We start from the raw sequence: 21,064 nt of genomic DNA on the forward strand, positions 1-21,064 counted from the left end.
AGCAACCCCTACTCTTCCACCTTTGATGCTGGAGCTGGCATTGCTCTCAATGACAACTTTGTGAAGCTCATTTTCTGGTATGAGAATGAATACGGCTACAGCAACAGGGTGGTGGACCTCATGGTCTACATGATCTCTAAGGAGTAAGAAACCCTGACCTACCCCCCAGCAAGGACACTGAGAGCAAGAGACAGGCCCTCAGTTGCTGAGGAGTCCCATCCCAACTCCTCCCCCAACACTGAGCATCTTCCTCACAATTTCCATTCCAGACGCCCCATAATTGTAGGAGGGGCCTAGGGAGTCCTCCCTACTCTCTTGAATACCATCAATAAAGTTCCACTGCACCCCCAAAAGAGAAACCCTGTTTAACCTAAACCAGCTCACTTCTATGGAAGGAAAGCTTCTACTAAAAATTTTCTCAGGCTAATGGGTGTTTATACTTACTATCCCCTACAAAAACATAATTGGAGAGTTACATCTGATTATCTAATGTTAGAACTAGTATGTCAAATTGATTCTTGAATATCTTTCATAAGGTTATTGAAGTAGCTGAAACTAAAATGTGGGTATTAAATGTGCCAACCAAGAAATACTTCATGAAAAAAAATGATATTTGGAGAGTTGATTAAGTAGTATAGACTATTTCCTACACATTTCAAACATATTCAACATTGGGGCATTTACTACCATAAAGTAAATGACATTAACTGTGGGACTGTGCCAATGAATAGTGCCAAAGTTATTCCTCCCTACAAGAATTCCTATAGACTCTTCCTCACTGCTGCATGGCACTCTAGACAGAGCTCAACATTTGCACTTATGAGTCCAGAAACAAACACCAGCACAGCTCGTTCTAACTAAAACTCTTTGGTACTTCCCCCTAGATTTTCCTTATAGAAAAAGAAGAGCACTTTGCAACTGTCTGGCTGTTTCTTCCAGACTCCTCTAGGAAATAGGTTGAGAAAAATAAAGCACACGGAGTACAAAAAATTTCAAAAATTTCCAGAACTTCCGACTGGCCAGTCATTCAAGGTATTTCCAATATCAAAATCAGTTAACAGACATTGACAATCTGGCTTTTTCTTCAACACATAGACAGTGAGGCAAAGTAATACAAAGATTCAGAGATGGCAGCAGTAAATCTCCAGGTATCAACCCTACAGACATGACAAAAAATTCAGAATAATAAAATAATAATTTCAAGGTAGTTTAATAAGCTGTAGGAGAATGTAGACAACAAAGACGATAAAATTATCTAAGAACAAAAAGAAATGTCAAGAAAAACAGATCACGGAAGGAAAATGTTTAGCATTATTTCATTCTGTCCTTGGGTGAAACCTTCCAGTCTGCAAGGCAAGGCACCTTAGTGAGAAGGGCTATGTCTTCCAGTCTCAACACACCTGTGTATCCAAGGACTCCCCCACCCCCACCCCCACACCTTTGTTGTTAAAGAATTATCGATCTCCCACTGAAAGCCTTTGAAATTCAGTTGAGCCATCCAACTTCTTTCTTACTTCCTGGGCAAGAGTAGAAGATGATTTCACTCAGGCTACACGAACAGACAGAAGTAGGTGAGCTACAACTCCACTTTACTGATGAAGGAAACTCAGGATGATAGATAAAGCAAGGACAGGAATTTGTCAGAGTCTAATGATCTTTTGGAAGGAATTCAACATGTGAAACTTCTGAAGATCACACACAATTTAGAATACTGTTATTTAAAAATACAGTTTTCATGTTTCAAAAGGGATTCTGTTTACTGTGTTCTTAAAAGTGAGAAACCTCATTGCTAAATATTTTCTTTTAAACACCTTAGTGTTTCCAGTCTTTAAATACCACTACTTCGCTAAAGGGAAAATACTCACCTCTGGGAAGATGAGCTTGCAAATACTCTCTGCCAGGGTGTGTAGGTAGACTCTGTTTCGGCTTGTCTTTCTTTGAGGGAGACTCCTTTCTGCATTCTTCTCAGGAAAGTCCTGGCAGATGGGCAGAGTGGCCTGGTAGCCCTCAGAGCCCCTGGCCACCTCCTCTGATGGCTCCGTAGGAACCTGACCGGGGGCCAGTAAGGAGAAAGGACACTCCCCTGTGATCTTGAGATCCTTGAACTTCCTGCAGAACATTGTGTTTCTGGAGCTTAGCAGTGGTTTCCTCCTTACTAACTGGTGTTGTTGTAGACTTATGAAGATCTGCTTCTACTGACTCAAGGGCAAGGGTGACCCAGCATCTAAAGTCAGAAGAGAAAAGATAAATGACTTTACACACAACAGAAGGCTAGGTGCACAAAGAAAAAAACTGTACAATCATCCAAGGGGAAACTGCCAACAGAGTATCAATTAAAGATAATTCTCATTTTTCTCTAAATGTCCTTAGCAAAAACTACCAACTTCCATCTTTTTCACCCATTTGTTTCTATTTGATTTCACAAGAATGATCTTCATTATTGCTTCTTTAATGTTAGAACTACTGTATTTCATGTGTGTGCCATCTAAACATCAGAACAGTACATGCCAGTGTTTCCCTTAAATACTTTAATTTATGTGTTATTCTACATATATTGACAAACTATCTGGGTGAGGTAAGGATGAAACTTGGGTTCAGTTACCCCTTAGTTAGCCGATGCTGGGCCAAAACTTCTGAACTCTGACCCCAAGAGATTTGTTTGTTACATATTTGAATACAGCAAAACTTTTGGGGAAAGTTTCCAAATAGCAAATATCACAGCAAAGCTTTAGGTATAGTTACATCCGGGAGACTCCTTTGCAAAGTACATCTCTATAGCCTAGCGCCTGTGACCTTTCCCACAAGAATGAGATCTACTGACTGGGAAGCAATGCTTAGGATTGGGGGATTCAGTGAGGACTGACTTTCTTGGTTTATTTTTAAAACTGTTTCTTATTAATCACTTAATTTGTTTACATTTCTAATGTTATCCCCCTTTCTGGTCTCCCCTCCACAAATCCCCCACCCCATCCCCTCCTTTTTGCTTCTTAGAGGGTCCTCCCCTATCTACCCACCCACTTCTGCCTCACTCCTCCAGCATCCCCCTTCTCTAGGCCATCAAGCCGAGGACTGGCTTTCAAAATAGCAAAGATAACCAGGTATTCATACAACCATTTCCAGTTTTCTGGACTGAAAATAGGTGTCAATTTCTTCTTTGAAGAAAAAAGAAAAACCTGTATATTTGGCAATTTGGATTTTTCTAGAACTGTCTGTAACTACATGGACCTCATACCCTTCATGTTAATGTGCATGGGTCTCTGTCTACAAATGTATAGGGGACACTTAGTTAAACCAAGGAAGCTACCATGCCAGGAGGAGGCTGAGGTCCTTCAGCATGCTTTCCCTGTGCTGCTCTGCTGGTGACGTCATTTCAAGTTCTCACACAAGTCCAACCCACTGTTGCTAGTTATCTGGCCTGAGGTTCCAGCTGGAATACAGCATATCAACAGTACCAACTGGGTGCATTAATGATTTCTTAGTCTTGAAATATCAAACTGACTAATTAAAAATGGAAAGAAATGCTTTCACATCTGCTAATTCTTACATGTCCAGCACAGAACTAGAAATTTCCAATGTGCCTTTAATCCTTACTGTACCTTCTGGATACAGGTATTACTACCACAAAGTGCCAGAAACTCTGGGTGATTTTTTCCCCTCATTTGAATGGCTAGAAACAGTTCACAAGAAAGTCCATATGTCTCTTTAACTAACATATTTCCTATTACAACACACTTACTCCAAAAAGCTGAGCTCATAAAATAAGATTAGCTTATATTGAAAATAGGATTTACATATTTACAATAAAAATCAGTCAAACTCTAAGGTTCAGCCCCTTTTTCTCAATATAATGAATAGCTATATGGATTCAGAAACACCTAACAATGAAAGGCTTTCACCAAATTATGTATATACATATCTATCTATCTATCTATCTATCTATCTATCTATCTATCTATCTATATATATATATATATATATATATATCCTTAGTCTTTATTTCATCACAAAATAAAACAACCATTTTCATATTATTAATTGTCGCTTACTAACTTCTATTCTTGTTTATGGCTGAAACATATGACCACAAACTTTTGCTTTGTTTGTTTGTTTGTTTTCTATAAAAGTCTAGAAATCCCTTCAGCTTTGTAGGCTACATACAGTCTCAACTGCAGCTAATCTGTTCTGCTTTTGCACTATGAAGAGATTCATAAGTTATATACAAATGGGCATAAATATATTCCAGTGAAGCATTTGTAAACCAGGCTGGGGGTCTGAAAATCTCACCCACAGGCTGTAACTTGCTGTCCCCCTTGCTCTAAAGAGGTGAGTAAATAAATGGAACCATTTGAATCTAAATGTAAGGACAGAGTGTCTTTTTATCTTCTCTCTCCACTCCTCTCTTAAAAAGTCCAGGTACCAGAATTCAATGTAGATATAAATGTTTGCAAGGAATTATAGTGGCATCATACTTGCTGGGCCAGTACCCTTCTCTTGAGCTCCGTCCCAACACACGGATCGTTGTAGGTGAATATGTACAATTCTAGGGAAGAAACTAGTGGATCACATGTTCTGGCTGAATATTCTCCTTTTTTGGATGTCTTGAAACACACAGAAATATAACAGTGCTTTTGTTTTAATCCCAGGTCTGAGATGTGGGGCTCCTTTATATTGTCCACAGCAGCTGACTATAATTTGCCTCATTCTTTAGCACGGGCTTGGTTTTGACAAATGCTGACAGTTTGTGCGAAGGTGTGATGTTTGGAATTCTGGGGATTCTTCAGAGAGTGTGTATAAATGCTACAACTCCATTTTAGAAGGGGCTGGTTGAATGGTTGGTGGTTGGATGCTGTTGGTTTCAGTTTGTTGAGGTTTGTCAAGTAAACATGTGCAAAGAAATGAGAAGAAGAAATTAGTTTGATCTTCCTGATGGTGAAGATAAGACTTGTCCCAAGGAACTCAGCACCCTGTGCTCGCTTCTACAGGACATGTAGAAGATTGGAAAGATGGAAACTCAGCTCCCTAATCAGCAGGAAGTAGCCAAACAATACGGGCATGGTTTTCCACCCTTCCTCTTTTCTCTCCTGTGTAGTGATAGGGGCTCCAAAGGGTGGAAGAAGAGGGGTGAAGAGTGAAAGAAAAGAACCCACAAAGTTGTAAAACATCCAGTTACAATGATAACATTCTTTTTACATTATTATACAAAAGAAGTACCTGTAATTATTTTCCGAATTTTTAGTTCTTTCAACATATGACCATAATAACTATAAAAGGGTACTCAAAAAATGAAAGGAAGATAATGATAAAAAAAATTATGGGTTAAATATGCCAGAAATATAGTGCTTTTTAAAAATAATATAGGAGAATTTTTTTCATTGGCCTTGGAGGCCTGGCAAGGGCCTCCAAGTTTATGATAAACCATCCCATTACTGGAAGTGAACCCTGGTCCCCAAACCTTACATTTCCTGCTCAGCCTATCCACACTTTATACATAACCCATCAACTGCCTTGGAACTTCTTCCTTCTCTTGAACTGCACAATGGTCTCATTTCCAGAAAATATGCTTGGCGTGGTTTTTATTAACTTAAAAACAGCAATGGGAAACAAGCTGCATGTATTGAAGACTGGCTGAGTGTTTAGTCTCATTAAATCACACATGTGTAAACAGAGTAATTAGCATTCTTCATCTGTGACTGATGAAATCACACTAGAAAGCAGGTGTACGAGCACCAGTATGCTTGAAGCCTCTGTGTGCCTTGGATTTGCCAGAAACACAGGAGAAATTCTCCCATTAAACCAGAGATTATTTTTATGTGTAACGTCAAAACTCACTTCAGAAACAGTGTGGTCGTTAATGAGGTTGGTATAGAGCTGGCTGGGAAGAGGGAAGGTAATGCTAAGGGGCAAACAAAATAAGAAGTTTAGTGACAAGACCTTGGCAAACAGTGAGACAGTGTGTTCTTACTTGCAGAGTTTCTTGCTGTCCCAAAAACTAATGATTAAACACCCCATTTCCCCCCAAATTACTCAATGTTTCTTCCTTTTCCTAGTGAGAGATTAACTCTAGTGTGGCAAAGATAAAAAAACTTTCCCTGGGCTTATGCTAATAACCAAGGTAATTTATTAGTCAGGCAAGGGAACTCTTCCTAATAAGCCCTGACATTAAGCAAATCATAAAAACTGGTTTGCTGATTTCAACAGGGTATGTAGACTTGAGGAGAGAGAGAGCTTCTCCACCGTGTCTAACACAAAATGCCTCTTGCACAGAGGGAACTGAAAAGCAGATTTTAACCTTAGGAGTGGCTTTGAGGTTAAGTTTGATTTGGGAACAAAGCCTCCATCGGAAGAGCGAGCATCAGCCATGTCCAATGCTGACTGCAGCATGTAAGACCTGGACATTCCTATGACAGAAATGCTGTACCTGTCTGAACACCGGGGCTCAAAATTGAGGCTTCTAAAACTAGTCAAGGGTGGGGGTGTCAAAAATACATTTTCAATATCATGCTAGAGTTTGGAATCTTCAGTACAAATTTTCTCTTTTTTTTAAGTAAAATAGCAAATGGTCAGGTGGCCTGAAAGACTGGGAGGGTTTATCATTCAGCACTAGGGAAATATCATTTATTTACTTTAGTGAGCTCTTCTTCACTCTACAGTAGGAAATTTTTAGACATTTTTTTTTCTGTGATCAAGAAACAAAACAAGTAGAAAAGGCAGAGAGCATCCCAAGTTTCCCCAGAAGTGTTACATTTGCTTGTGTGTTTGTTGTGAAGGTGATACAATTAGTGCACAGTGAACTTACAGTGTCTACGCACTCCCTGGAAGGCTGGGGATGTAACTGGGTTCACTTTCATTCACAATATCTATGTGCCAGGCCATAGTGTTCTGGCTTTTGTTTCTAAGCAGTGACTGAAACTCCCCTGTTAAGTCGATGGGGCTCACAGGACAAAACCGCAAGATACTCTTGTCTCTCAACCAATTTGAACTCTTCATTTGTTTGCTTTTTTAGTTTACATAATTTTGAACCATGCCATTTTTAAAAAAATCACTGGATTTCCTTCTGCTCCATTTATTCTGTTCCACAAACATGGCTGCTTTGTTACCTGCCTGGCAGTCTTCAAGACACAGCGGCCTAGGGATAGCCAAAGGCACTCCACTCTAGCAGAACATATGCTCTATAGATAATGTACATCTGGGACATCAATTCCCAGAGTCAGTGCTCAGTGCTGTAGACACGTAAATCAGGACCCAGAGTCATCTATGAGAGGCATCTAGATCAGTCATGTGAAAGGCTTTTGGAAAAAATATTATATTTGAATATTAAGATGCCATGGTTAAATGCCTGAAGTTGATTCTAGGGTGACACAGGAGGACATCCAGGAAGGAGAACAAGGGGCTGAGATGACAGGCAAAAGGGAGGTAGTCACCATGCAGCGGCCTTCTGTGACTAGGTAAAACAAATAAAAATTCCAGTGAGATCTTCATCTCAGACAAAGGATCCCAAGTGTGGAAAGCTGACCAGCCTTCTAGAAGATTGCTGGAGACGCACAGTGGAAACTGAGTTAGAGTTATACAGGTGATTGGGCTGAGAAGGACTGAATGGGAACTTGGAGGAGGTTGACCAACTCCACAAGTGTTTTCGGCAGAAAACCCACAGGCCTTGGCCGAAAGAACATTTCTAGGACTGCAACCTAACCACAGCTGCAGAAGGCTCTCTCTTTGCAGACCATAGAGTGCCATCAATACAGGAAATAATTCATTGACCTTGATTATTTGATTATAATGATGTTCAGAATTGAGATTTTGGCACTCTATTATTCCTGGTAGTATTTTATAGCAGTTGGAACACTCCAGTTCATCAGACAAATCTCTCTTATTTTGAAACATAAAATATGAACCTGATGCTCGGAGCCTAAGGCAGGAGGAACAAAAACCCAAGCTAGGCTGGGTTATTCATTGAAGCCTTATTATCAAATAAAATAAAATAAAATAAACCCCATTAACATTAATCCCATTTGCATTTATCTAGTGTTCAAACAGACGTTATTCATGTCTATAATGTTGGCTCAGAAGAACCTGTGAGTAGCAGAAAGTCTCTCCATGTAAAGTGGTGCTCGTAGGAGGTCACTGATGATTTTTTTTTCTCTTAACTCAAACTGACCGGAGTCTACAGTTCATTCCTGTTGAATGAGTTGCACTGTAATTCAACACTTGTCTTTTAACTAAGCTCTCATGCCTCTTAGAATTGATGGCATTTATTGAGACACATAGATAATGTGAAGTCTCACAAAAATTTTTTTCCCAGATATCTTACATGTTTGGTGTGCAGTTTTTCAATACCGAAGAAAGCGTTGCCACATATGACAGACACATCAGGCTGCATCAGCAAAGCTTCTTCACTGCTTTATCAAATTCTACTCCTAATAAAGGAGGGGCTAGCTGTTGAAGGTGGCTGTGGAAAGGAAGGTCCTTTTTCTCCAGGGATGTGTCCCATGAGAGGCTGCTCATGGTACAGTGGCTGGTCCTACACAAAATGGAATCAGTGGGCTAAACAGAGAACACATAAAGTTAAAGTAACAGTTTCGGTGGGGAGAATTTTGATAATAGGGATAAAAAGAGTGGTTTTGATTAAAAAAATGTATGCATGTATAAAATTCTTAATAAAAAGATCTCTTCTCTCAACAATGTGTGACTGAAGTTTGCAAGTAAAAGTCGGATTTATTTAAGGGCACATATTCTAATAGACCACCTTTTGATTGCGACTTACATAATAAAATTGATGGAAGTCTCAAAATGAAAACAAATCCCTGATTATTAAACAATTGAAATAAATGGTGTGTTAAATAAAATGGAGATCTTCATTTATTGATTGGACTTTGACATTCATACCTCCACTGACATTGACATTATACCATTGGAATCTGACATATTTAGTTTCCTGATGATTACGTATCTATCATCATAACATCAATATTTCCTCCTTGTTTACATTTCCTTCAGCTAGGAAGACCTGGAAATAGACTCTTGATGTTTGAATTCCCCCTACACACACACACACACACACACACACACACACACACACACACACATACACACACACACACACAGACACACATACACAATTTACCCATCTTTAACAGTGATGTTTTGTATGGTGAGGGTACAAGGGGAAAGGATATGGGTTTCATGAATACTGACAATCAGTATAAGAGGGACTTCATAATTTTGATTCATATGTAAGTAGGCCATGTGAGTCATACTCTAAGGCATCACAATTAACATGTCAGTTGAGGGCTTAGGTAATAGCAGCAGATGTTCCTCTGTCAGTACAAACTCCAGGGCTTTTATCAAGGTATAAAGCAAATCTCACCTGAACATTCTCCATCAGGAAATAAGAACACGGATACGAATGATCGCTTAGGTATGCTGTGAGGGTAAAAGACAGCAACACATGTGGAGTGTTTAGTGCTATATCCAGTGGCAATGGCCATGCTTTGTATAGCTTGTGGTGACACGGCACTGGACAGTTTCACAACCTCACACTGTGCTTCTGTTGTCTCCTCCACTATGGTGAGGTGGTGAGAAAATGCAGTTTAGCTGAAGACTAAACACACTACCTCACTTTCACTGTTTCCCACCGGTATGCAGTTTTAAATTAAAGTATATATATATCCAACCTTATACTCAAGTTTCAAAAGCATAAGACATAATGCCACTTGCACTACTTATCTGGGACACTTTTTATCACCGACAAAAAATTATCAGTGTGTGGTTGTTAACTTTAGCCTAGCCCATACAAGTGTTATGGGTACATTCAATACAGTCATGGTGTAGCATACCCTAAACTCCACCTAAAAGTCATGTTAGCAATCATTAGGAACTTTATTACTGACAAATCTTTTTTCTTCTCAGAAAGACTCAGTAATGTTTTATACCTGTGAGAACACTTTAACCCCTATCAAAGCCTACTAAAGGGAACTCTGGGTTATATCAAGAGCTCATTGCTATGAACTTCTCAGAAGCATTATCTGTTTGAAGATTGACGAATACCAAAGAAATAATGGCCGTGTTTCCTGGAAGCAAGCTAGGGGTGCCACTAACAGCTCAGGATTGAGCCAGAAGATGGAAGATAACAAAATTCACTGTGTACTGATTCAGAAAGAAGATCCTTAAATAAGGGACAACAGGGACACCTTCCATGGTTCTTTCATGTAGCACTTTTTACACAGTCCTTGACAAAGAGAACCACACAGTGTCCTAGCCATGGCACACCCAAGCTTTGGTGAACTATTAGAAACAGAAACTTGTCAAATAGGATCAATATCTAATTAATCAAGAGAGGCTGGAGAGATCAACCCCAAGAATGTCAGTTAGGAAGGCAGCAGAGGCAGGAATAAAGCTGTTTTCTGGAGTTTGGAAGGCCTAGAGAGGATGCTATTTCTGAGGCTGCCTGGTGGCTGAGGCACTCACGATTTGGTCCCATGAACAACTGGAGCCTCCCCAAATTTTCAGGACAACAGCACAGTTCTTTCTTCTTCTTCAGACAGAAAACAATCTTTGACTTAAGACTGAAACAGTGGGACGCATCTCCCTAAGTCATGCTAGGCCTAGGTGAGCAGCAGACAGAGAAGATGCTAGGACAAATCAATTCATTTTCAATAAATACAGAATGATTAGTTCTGAACAGATCATGACCGAAAATGCATTTGGCTTCTGAACACGCACATAAGGTGTGTATTTAAATACTAGAGACGAATCTGTAAGAAAGGCTAGATTTTTCCCAACTGCTTCCAGAGCCACAGCCGTAGTTTAAGTATTTTCTGCTCTCTTACTGATACGAAACAGAGAACTAAAAATATCACAGTAAAACCTCAACTTTTAATTTTATTTCAGTATCTTTTATGTAAAGTAACTGAAAATCTATGAGTTGGATGACAGAATTTTTGAACTGAAATGGGTATTAGAAATCTTTTCCTGGGGTCTCTTTATTAAACAGATGACAGATGTCTAGCTATTAGTGATGATACAAGCCCCAGAGCTTCTCAAGGACAAAAGTGATGGACAAGTTCGACTTACTCATGAACCTAAACTCACATGGTTCACCTTGGCTACGTTTTCAACCGAAATGCAGAAACATTTTTCCTATAGACCCTCTAACCTTAGACTAGCAGCTCACGCACACTAGACAACTGTTCCCCGAAACATGCTTGGTCCCTCCATATTTCCTTTTCTATTGTCTTCATGATGAGCGCTTAGCATGAAATCTTTTATCCCAGTTGAATCCGAGGGTTGCCCATTGTCATCCACATAGCACAGAATATTAAGATACTTTGAGCATCTATAACTTCCTAAATCTTTTTAGTAGATTATTTTGCATGATTATTCTCACCTTTTATATGTTTTAAATAATGTAGTTTTAGTTGCCTCTCAATTCTTCAAACCTAGTTTTATTAAAAACAACAACTGCTCATTATTCCATCCTTGTCACTTTACTGAAACTCTGATATGATTCCAGCCTTCATTTCACCAGTCATGCAGATCAGAGCAAATTTATCCAAGGCAGACCAAACAGCCCTTCAATTTTTCAAAAGAGCCAAAGAAAAGAATGTTTGATGTGAGATTCTATCTTCCAGTAAAATTAGGGCTTTACCTATAAAGCCTCACCTATATGACTGCCCAAAAATAATCTGAAAAATGATAATAGACATACTGAAGTGGGTAGGAGAAAGTCCATGAGGTATCTACCCTCCATAAAGAACTACAGACAACCAAGAACTATTGTCTTCCTTAGGGAAGACCACATCAACTGGCTATCCAAGAGCAAATGGTCAGCACTGGAATCATTCACGCTAAACACATTATATAGACTAAGCAGATTGTGTTTATGTATTTATGAATGTATGTATACAAAGATATAGATATGTGTAGCAACAATCATTGGGGGAAAGGGTGTCATTTATTGGGAAGAGAGCAAGGAGAGGTGTATGGAAGCATTTGGAGGGAGAAATGAAGTAATTGTGTTATAATCTAAACAAAGTAGGCATGGTGGCTTAAATAATTATCAAATTGAATCATCTCTTTAGTTTCCTTAATTTTTGTATCTGACAACCCGAGCATACATGCTTAAATGTCCCGTGACTTAAGAAGACAGTCTTCTTAAAGGTTCAAATATACTTTCTTTTCCTCGTCTACTATTAACTGTAGTTTTTAAGTTTTGTGAAACTAAACTCTTAATGCAGATATAGGTTTCCAGATTTCCTTAAGTCTGTAGTTGCCCTGCACGTCTATGATGCCCATGAAATGTGCAACTTCCTTCCCATTTCACCGGCTCATCCTCTAAGGAACAAGCAGCTTACTCCCAGTGCTTCAAATCGGTTTGAAAAGCTCTTTTCAAAGTCTAATCTGTAACTGAACATTCAGTGAATGTAGCCACTATTGATAAATGTAATAATACTAAACTACCCACTCTAAATAACATATGGAACAAAACACAAACAATAAAAATTACAAAATATAAGTAAACTTTAGCTAGATCAGAGCTTACACAATACTTCTTAGGAGCAAAGTTGAACACAGGCTGTTATAAATTCATTTACAATTAAGTCAAATTCTAGAGGTTCTTAAAATAATAATTTTTCTTTCCCATCCCTCAAATACTAATATAAACAATGCACACTCCTGCTAACTTTTTAAAAGGGCTATAATGAAGGCAGAGTGGGAAACAAAATAGTTAATGGGCAACTACATTAGAAACATCACTTTCAGCCACTGAGCAATGGCAAAAGCTGGGAACACAGAGAGTTTGAGAGACAGTGTGAAGGCAACTAGGTTTAAATGCAAAGACTTTGGAAAAGGACCATAGAAGAACTGCCCACCGGATGCAGGAGTGAAGTTGACAGAACGAGGCAGGAAAGGATGGTTGCTATAGATACCGTGAAATTGAAGTGGACCTGCCATAGCAGCTAAGATCTGAGGACCACAGTGGCTCTGGGGTTCTGTCTGAAAAGATAACTAGGACATTAATAGTAAGGGGTAACAGAAGGAGCACAGGAGGCCCAAATGGCTGCCACGTTGTGCTTTTGTTTTAGTAACTTTTGGCTGTTAGCAGAATATTTAGGGAGAAGTGTATTTGAATATGGGAGACATCCTTTCAAGAGCAACACACTGGAGACTAACCTGTGAACACCTCTCCTCCAAAGAAAGACAGTGAACTCAGGACTTAAATTCAAGGTCCAAATGGGACACACAGAGAAAGAAAATAGCTAAATTTAGACTCTGGGGCTGGTGGTATTTAAGGGCCGAAGAAGGATGTTATGATTAAGAAACAGAAGTAGCAATTAGCAAAGTATGATTGGAATGAACACAGAAGGGAAGGCAAGTTCAGAAAGAGCTAGATGTGGCAAGAGGGAGGAGTCTGGGGGCATCACTAGCATTCAGACTGGGACGAATTTCATGAAGCTTAAACAAGAAAATTGAGGAGCCACAGTGGGATGGGGTGAAAAGTCATGAAATTAAGATACTGATAAGGATACTAACACTGATATTGACAGTGTTAAGAGCACTCGGTTAGCAGAGAACAAATTCAAACAAAAATGTTTTAAGGATAAGAAGCCTCTTTCATGTGTCCATAGTCATTATAAATTAAAACAATTACCACACAGTACAGAGCTAACTTTGACAACAGATACAATGTCATTGACTCTGATCAAGTTAAAGTAGATCACAAAATACTCCCCTCTCCACCTCTAACAGTGAGAACAAACACTGGGTATTTTTTCCCACCATTATAAGGAGCAAAGAAAGAATGAGTCCTCTAATCACTTCTAGGCCAACAATACTGTCAGGCCAGGGCCGCTGAATTGTATTAAGAAGAAACACAACACAGAATGTATAAATTTAATGTCCATGAAGAATCGACCATGACAAATTCTGAAAGGACCTGTGAAGCAAGCATCGGATCAAGAAGAAAACACAGTGAGTGTTCAGGCCCACCCAACTGATACAGGAAAGTATACCACGACTTTGATACTAAGAGTAACAATTGGAAAATGTCCACTTTGAAACATTACTCGTCAAATCGATGTATACAGGTAGTTCACATTAAATCTAACTAAAGGTTAGAAAAGTTGACACCACAGAACCTACGAATGTTTGTGAAAAATATTAGAGAAAACATTAACAATGGGAGATCTTTTTCAATATTGTTTGTGTCTTTTAAAAATATTGTCAAGAGATCAAGTTTTCTTAAATTGCTCTTTAGGTTGATGGTAATTCTTGTCAAAATCCCAGACAGCTCTTCAGCAGAAACTGCCAAAATGATACCAACACTGGATGGAGGACACAGATTAGCTAAATAAATATTAGGACGAAACTCACTGAAAGTGTTTGTTTTCTCAAAGCTCAACAGCTCATTCCCATTCTCGTGAGTGCACATCTAGGCACTAGTAAGCTGTCTATCTATGTTAATACCTTTCCAAGCTTACAATAAACCTGGAATGCTCTAGAGAGTTAGGAGTCTGTTACAGGTGTGTACATGCAGAGTTAGGAATCTGTTACAGGTGTGTACATGCAGAGTTAGGAATCTGTTACAGGTGTGTACATGCAGAGTTAGGAATCTGTTACAGGTGTGTACATGCAGAGTTAGGAGTCTGTTACAGGTGTGTACATGCCTGTAGTTACGGCTACCACAGCACAGTTGGGGCAGAGGAGGTTGACAGCAGCCTGGGACGTATGAAAGACTCCACTCGAGACAACAGGGAAAAAAAAGAATAAAGAAAAAAAGAAAGGGAAAAGAAGGTGAAAAGAGAAAGGGGGAATTGGAAAGGAAGTAAAGGGAAAAGATGATAAGGGGGGATAGAAAATAATGTGCTTGGTTTGGGTTTGAAATGGATGATATAAAGATGAAATATATCAGACAGATATGTAGACAGAACAGTCAGATAAAGCATTATAACTATAATGTGAACCAAAGTTTCTAAACATTACAATAGCTAACATTTTCTTAATAAATAACACTGAAACAATTAGAAATCCGCATGGGAAAAGAGATCATTGTTAATGCTTTAGACCAACAACAATTAATTATAGTGCACCATAAATTTAGATGTAATTGTTTAAAACATGAGAGTAATTGAAGGAAACATAAAAGAAATACTTTTTGGCCATGCACCAGGCAAACACTATTGTTCTCTGGAAGATGGTACTAAGTTACCAAAAGGACAGATACATAGCCAGACAGGAGCAACACATCCATCAGCAAGAGTCGACTCTTGAATATCCAAAGCATTACAGCTCAGAAAGAAAACTGGTGATTCGTCACCTGATTTACACTTTCCTCAGAAGAACCGTGAATAGCCCGTAAACAACTTTCTCACATGTAGGATATTATAAACCAGGAAAAACACACTAAGTTGCCAAAAATGCATGTGTGTGTGTGTCTGTCTGTGTGTGCTTGTGTATGTGTCTATGTCGTGTTGCCTTAATGAGGACCAAAGTCAGGACCTCATAGGTGATCTACCACAGGCATAACTAGTTCTCTTCTTACTTGTTTAGTTTGAGTCCCACTAACTTATAAATGCTGGCCTTGAAGTCACTTGGCAACCAGGCAGGCCATGAGCTGGTGACCTCCTGGCTCAGACTCCTCTTCAGCTTGGGACCTGTGTGACCAAATCTAGTGGTGATTTGAAAATATTAACTGTTTTCACAGTGTGGAATAAATAGCACATCCATGTGCTGCTGATGGGCAAAAGAACAAGACCATAAGTTTGGCATTTTCATAAAAATTTAAATATTCCCTATAATATGATGTATTTTTTTCAATTTTGCATATTTATTCAAGAGAAATATAAATGTATATTCAAATAGAGATTTATATGTAACTGTTCATACCAGCTTTATTTGTGGTTTCGGCTGAGCCATCTCTCCAGCCCTCCAGCTTTATTTGTAAGAGTGAAAACTTGAAAGTTTTTCTAACGGCCATCACTGAGTAAGCGCATCGCCAAACGTGAATGGGAATTTCACTCCAAGAATGCACACAAGACTGAATAGTCACACTTCAAAGTCATCATTGTGATCATTGGCATACACGAGGACAAACTGTAACACTGTCTTTATGTAAAACATGAAAACTCAAACAAATCTGCAAAAACATAAGGCAGAATTCTAGCTCCTGAGACAGGGGCGATGGAAAGGATGAATTGAGAAATTACCAAAGAAAATTGTCGAGGTGCTGGAATAGTCCGTTACCTTGATTTTAGCTATTAATTCACAGGTATATCTAGCCATACATGCAGTTCATTGAACATACACTTTGCATTATGAAGCTATCTATAACAATAATAAATCCCAGAACTCAAGAACTCACAGAACTATGGGACCCACTGATCACAAGGTATCAGACAGCTTCCTGGCCCTACTCCTTACAGCAACCTCTTGCCCCTGATCAAGACAACAGCCAAGAGCTGGCCCGTGACTGGGCTCTGCAGACTCAAGTGTCTCATGAGGAACACATGCAGCAGACTGATCAAAACTGTTTTCCTTGCAATACACTGATCTTACATGCCTTCTGTCACAACATTTTCTCTGAATACGTGGAAGATTTTCAGACTCTATGACATTCAATGACATTGTCATTCCAATGGCATTATGGCTGGGTTAAATTCTCTACATTGGGTATAGTGTGTGCATTAGAGATTTGCACTGTTCATCTCCAGAGGATTCACACACATGTCTAGATCATTAGGATCAACACATTTTAGGATCATTATTGTGAGTGAGGGTCACCATGCACAGGAGAAGACAAACTGTGAAACTGGTTTTATGGAAAATATGCAAACTACAATAGTAGCTCTGTTCTTTTTGGTTATGTTTTTATATTCTTTAATCACTTAATAGTCATTAACTAATGTGTATTAATATCCACTGATTAACATGAATAATCTGTAATCCCGGATTTTTTTGTACTTACATGTAGACACAAGAGGCAACTATCTATACATTATTGTTTCAGGGACTTTTCAGATCATTTTAACATTTCCAAATTTAAGTTTTTCACTTAAAACAGTGTCTTCATGTTTAATATTTATATGGATTTAAAGGAAACCTGTCTATTTTTTATAATGAAGGCTGCACTGTTGACTTAGAAAGAAGAGACTGAAAATGCCCTTAACCTAAAGCCCCAGCACCTCTGTCTGCCATGGCCGGTGGCTTCATAATGTGTTAAATTCCTATAAGAGAGCAATAGAATAATCAATTTAGGTTTTTGGTACTGAGTATGGATCCTGTTGCCATGGAAATCTGTAACTTTCAATACATTGACAGTTTCCTGTGGACTAGCAAGTTACATGGCAAAGCTGTGTGACATCAGGCAAGTGGGATGGTTCACACAGCATGGCAGAGTTTAGGGTACTGAGATCTTCATGGCCCATACTGCACACTGGCTTTTGGAAATTAGCATATCATAAGTTGAGTGTCACCCTAGCCATGTATGAAACTGCAATGTATGATAGTACACACTAAAATACTCCTTCCATGTATGTGTCAGGATAGTGATTTATTTTTCTATATCTTCCCAAGAAAATGATCTTCATTTGTTCAGTAATAAAAACATGCTGAATTTTATTTCAAATAATCATATAATATGACTGTGGTTTCTTTTACCAAATTTATACTTACTATTTAGAAATTGTATGGTCTATGGTTATATTCCGCCGACCATGTGGGTGATGCTGTCATCTGAGTTAAGGGCCACAGTACCCTAGTGTGTCTGAATGCATAGTCTTCACACATGGCAGCTCTCCACTTGATAGCAGACATTTCCTCAAAGCCCAAGACTCCACCACATCACCCATCCTTCGGGACCTGTCTTTGATGGCATCTCTACCTATGTGTCCCTTAGAACCTCCATCAGTCCTGTCACTCACACATTATTTCATTACTCTTTGTTCAGCCATCCATGTCTCCTCCACACTTGTCACTCGCCCACTGTTATATTCCAGGGAATGGAGTTGTAGAGATTAAAACAGAACCTCGGACCACACCCTTATGGCCAAGGTTGCATGTGGAGACTGAACCACACAGATTCAGCTCAACGTATGTCATGACAGATTGTGATGGGGATGTCAGAAACTTGCATCAAAACTTTCATGCCCCATCGAAGAGCTCTTCTGGAAGCACAAATAGGCAGAGCTTATATGCTTATGTCATACAAGCAAGAATCAGGGAGTAGAGAAATCAAGACAGGATTGTCCGGGATAAAATACTGTAAGTGGGCCAAATACAGAGATGTAAAAAGGAAGAAAGGAAGGAAGGAAGAAAGGAGGAGGGAGGGAGGGAGGGAAAGAGAGAGGGGGGGAGAATGTGATTAAAACTCACAGCTTAGGAAATTGACTGATTGGTTTGAAACAAGAAGAAGAACAAGGCAAGATGGCAGGCACAGCAGTGTGGCCATTGTGTCATCAGCTTGAACTTTTGAGCAGGTGGACTTTAATTCTATCTAAAATGGTGCTAAGTTCATGGCATACAACAAAAATTGTTGACATTTGTGTTCCCTGAACCAACGGTTACTTTTTCAAGGAGGGTTCATGTGACTACAGCCACATAAACTTTACTGTGTAAAACTTGGCTGGGAAACAACAGCTAATAATTTCTACTATGAAATAAAACATCTACTGGGCAATCATAGAAGTACCTAATCTGGCTTATTCTGGTTTGGGATAATCCAAAAGGTCCTATCTGCATAGGGCAGAAACTGGGTAAAGGGGAGTACCCCCATATATGGACGTATACTCAGCCATGCCTACAAGTGAGCTGAAGTCGGTAAGAGGGTGAAGTCAAATGGAACCAATAGCTTTAGGATGGAGGAGGATGGAGAAAAAAGATTCATGGACTTCAGTTAAGATGATTTGCTTTTCAAGTGAGATGCAAACTCGGTCAGGAAATACCACCACTCTCTCCCAAACACTATGGAATATTTAACATGAGACAGCACATCTAGGACAAGAACTCCTCTAAAGCCATTCACTAGGAAAAGACTTAAAAATAGATGCTGTGCCACATCCAATTACTACTTGGTGCTTACGTGGGAAAGGAGGAGTGCCACCTCTAATTAGTGACAGCAAATCTTCCAGACATTTTTAAATGTCTTAAAGAATCCTTCTCTACGTCAATCCCATTTGCAAACGTATACACCCAATCCAGTGTAAAAATATCTTGTTTTACGTTTGTTACAGTGGATGTTTTAGCACTTGAGAAGCAGAGGCTTGAGTTCAAGCCAGCTTGGGTTACAGAGTGAACTGGAGGCCAGAGGGGGCAACTTGGTAACGCACTGTCTCCAATGAGAACAGAAAAAAAGAGGCATTGTGGAGGCAGATTTACATTTTGTCATCTTTGGTATCGAACCCTCTTCCATGCTGCATGTACAACCCTCTAAGTGGTTTACACATTCAGATTCTTTTATTTTTTTATTCATGATAACAAATGCCCAGCTTCATAGATTACCTCTGCCAATGAAATACTGAAAGTCCCTGTTCAGCGCTATGTGAACTCAATTCCATAGTCCCATTGGTTGATAGAGAAACATTTTAAGAGATTTCTTATATTATTGAAAACATTAGTACTCTCAGACCAAATTAATACATGCTATATTTTTATGTATTAATTTATATACCTACATATCGACAATAACATTCAATTTTTAAATTGAACTGAGCCAGATATAGGAAATATTATGTTATAATAAAATCTGTAATAATACATTGCCATAGAAGTTATAGAAAAATTAAGGTTTGTTTATTTCTGGAATCTTCTACTTAATATTTTCAGCAATCAAAACTATAGGTAAGAAAAGTACTCTGATATATATTTAGTGATATACTCTAATATACATTTCATTGCTTCTAAGAAAGCATTTCTGCAGCTGCAGTTTGATGACTGACAACTGAGAAAAGGCACCTAACAATTTCTGTGTCTGTGTTTGTGTGTGTGTGTGTGTGTGTGTGTGTATGTGTGTGTCTGTGTTTGTGTGTGTCTGTGTGTGCATGTGTGAGTGTTTGTGTGTGTGTGTGTGTGTGTGTGTGTGAGTGTGTGTGTGTGTGTGTGTGTGTGTGTGTGTGTGTGTGTGCATTCAGAATAGAAAAATAAAAATCCTTAATACAAGTATGCAGAATTCAAGACCAGGTTCTTTACTATTATGAAGACAACAACAGGCAGGGCTTGAAAGTTCACCGCCCCACCACTTAGTCTCAGCAAGATGGTAACTGTACTTAAGGATCGTTGGAATCCTTCATGAATAAAAACTGTGCAGTCTATGGACATTTCCTACAGGATGGTAAGACGACTGAACACGAATGTAAAGATACCAGACAGTATTATGATTCATTCCAAAAACAAATGTAGCACTCTGAAGACCAGAGTTGATCTATGAATGTGTAATCACAACTGATATGTCCACCTTTACACCCATCCCCCAACCTTCAAAAAGCATAGCAAAGTTCAACATTACCTAATGATGCAAATACTCTGCCTGGCATCCAGGTCTTGTGATCTAATCCCTTCTTATCTTGACTGCCTTGCACAAACGAACTCTGAGATAATCTCATGGCTCCAAGCAGGCCAAATCACGGCACACATTTTACTGTGTGCTCTGTGTGCTTATGAGACGTTTGACACTTCTCCTAAGTGTCTGTGCAGAAAATGGAGATTTAAGCTGACATACTCTACCCAAATCATCCTGATGGGGAAAAGACGATTCCAAATACAATTATGATGTAGCAAGAGAGCATACAGGGAAGTGCAGGGTATTGTGAGAATAACAAGACATTCAATTTGGAACTAGACAAGAGAAAAGCTGAGTCTCTAAAGCACAACTCGGTGTGGCTCTTCCAATATTAGAGCAAGAAGAGTAAACAGCAGAGCAAAGGAAGCAGAAATGTTCTCTCCTAAGGAAGAGGGTCCACCAGACAGTGGTCCACAGTGGTAGATACTCTGAGGACCGAGGCATGAGCTAGGACAAGGCCAGTCAGAGTAAGACCTTGTCTCCAAAAAAAAAAAAAAAAGTGCTGTCATCTGCAAA

General features: G+C 39.1%; 1 protein-coding gene across 3 annotated transcripts in view; it reads right to left on the reverse strand.

Moving 5' to 3' along the window:
- The window catches only part of GUCY1A1 (guanylate cyclase 1 soluble subunit alpha 1), a 111,555-nt gene that overhangs the window by 25,618 nt on the left and 64,873 nt on the right, over nt 1-21,064 (reverse strand). For all 3 annotated transcript variants that reach the window (XM_080916394.1, XM_080916392.1, XM_080916393.1), the window contains one exon: nt 1,866-2,224. In XM_080916394.1, coding sequence (XP_080772520.1) covers nt 1,866-2,120 — 255 coding nt within the window. In that variant the 5' untranslated portion in view covers nt 2,121-2,224. The remainder of the gene's footprint in view (nt 1-1,865; nt 2,225-21,064) is intronic.

Source organism: Micromys minutus, assembly GCF_963924665.1.
Source record: "Micromys minutus genome assembly, chromosome: 4".
Classification (NCBI taxonomy): Eukaryota; Metazoa; Chordata; class Mammalia; order Rodentia; family Muridae; genus Micromys; species Micromys minutus.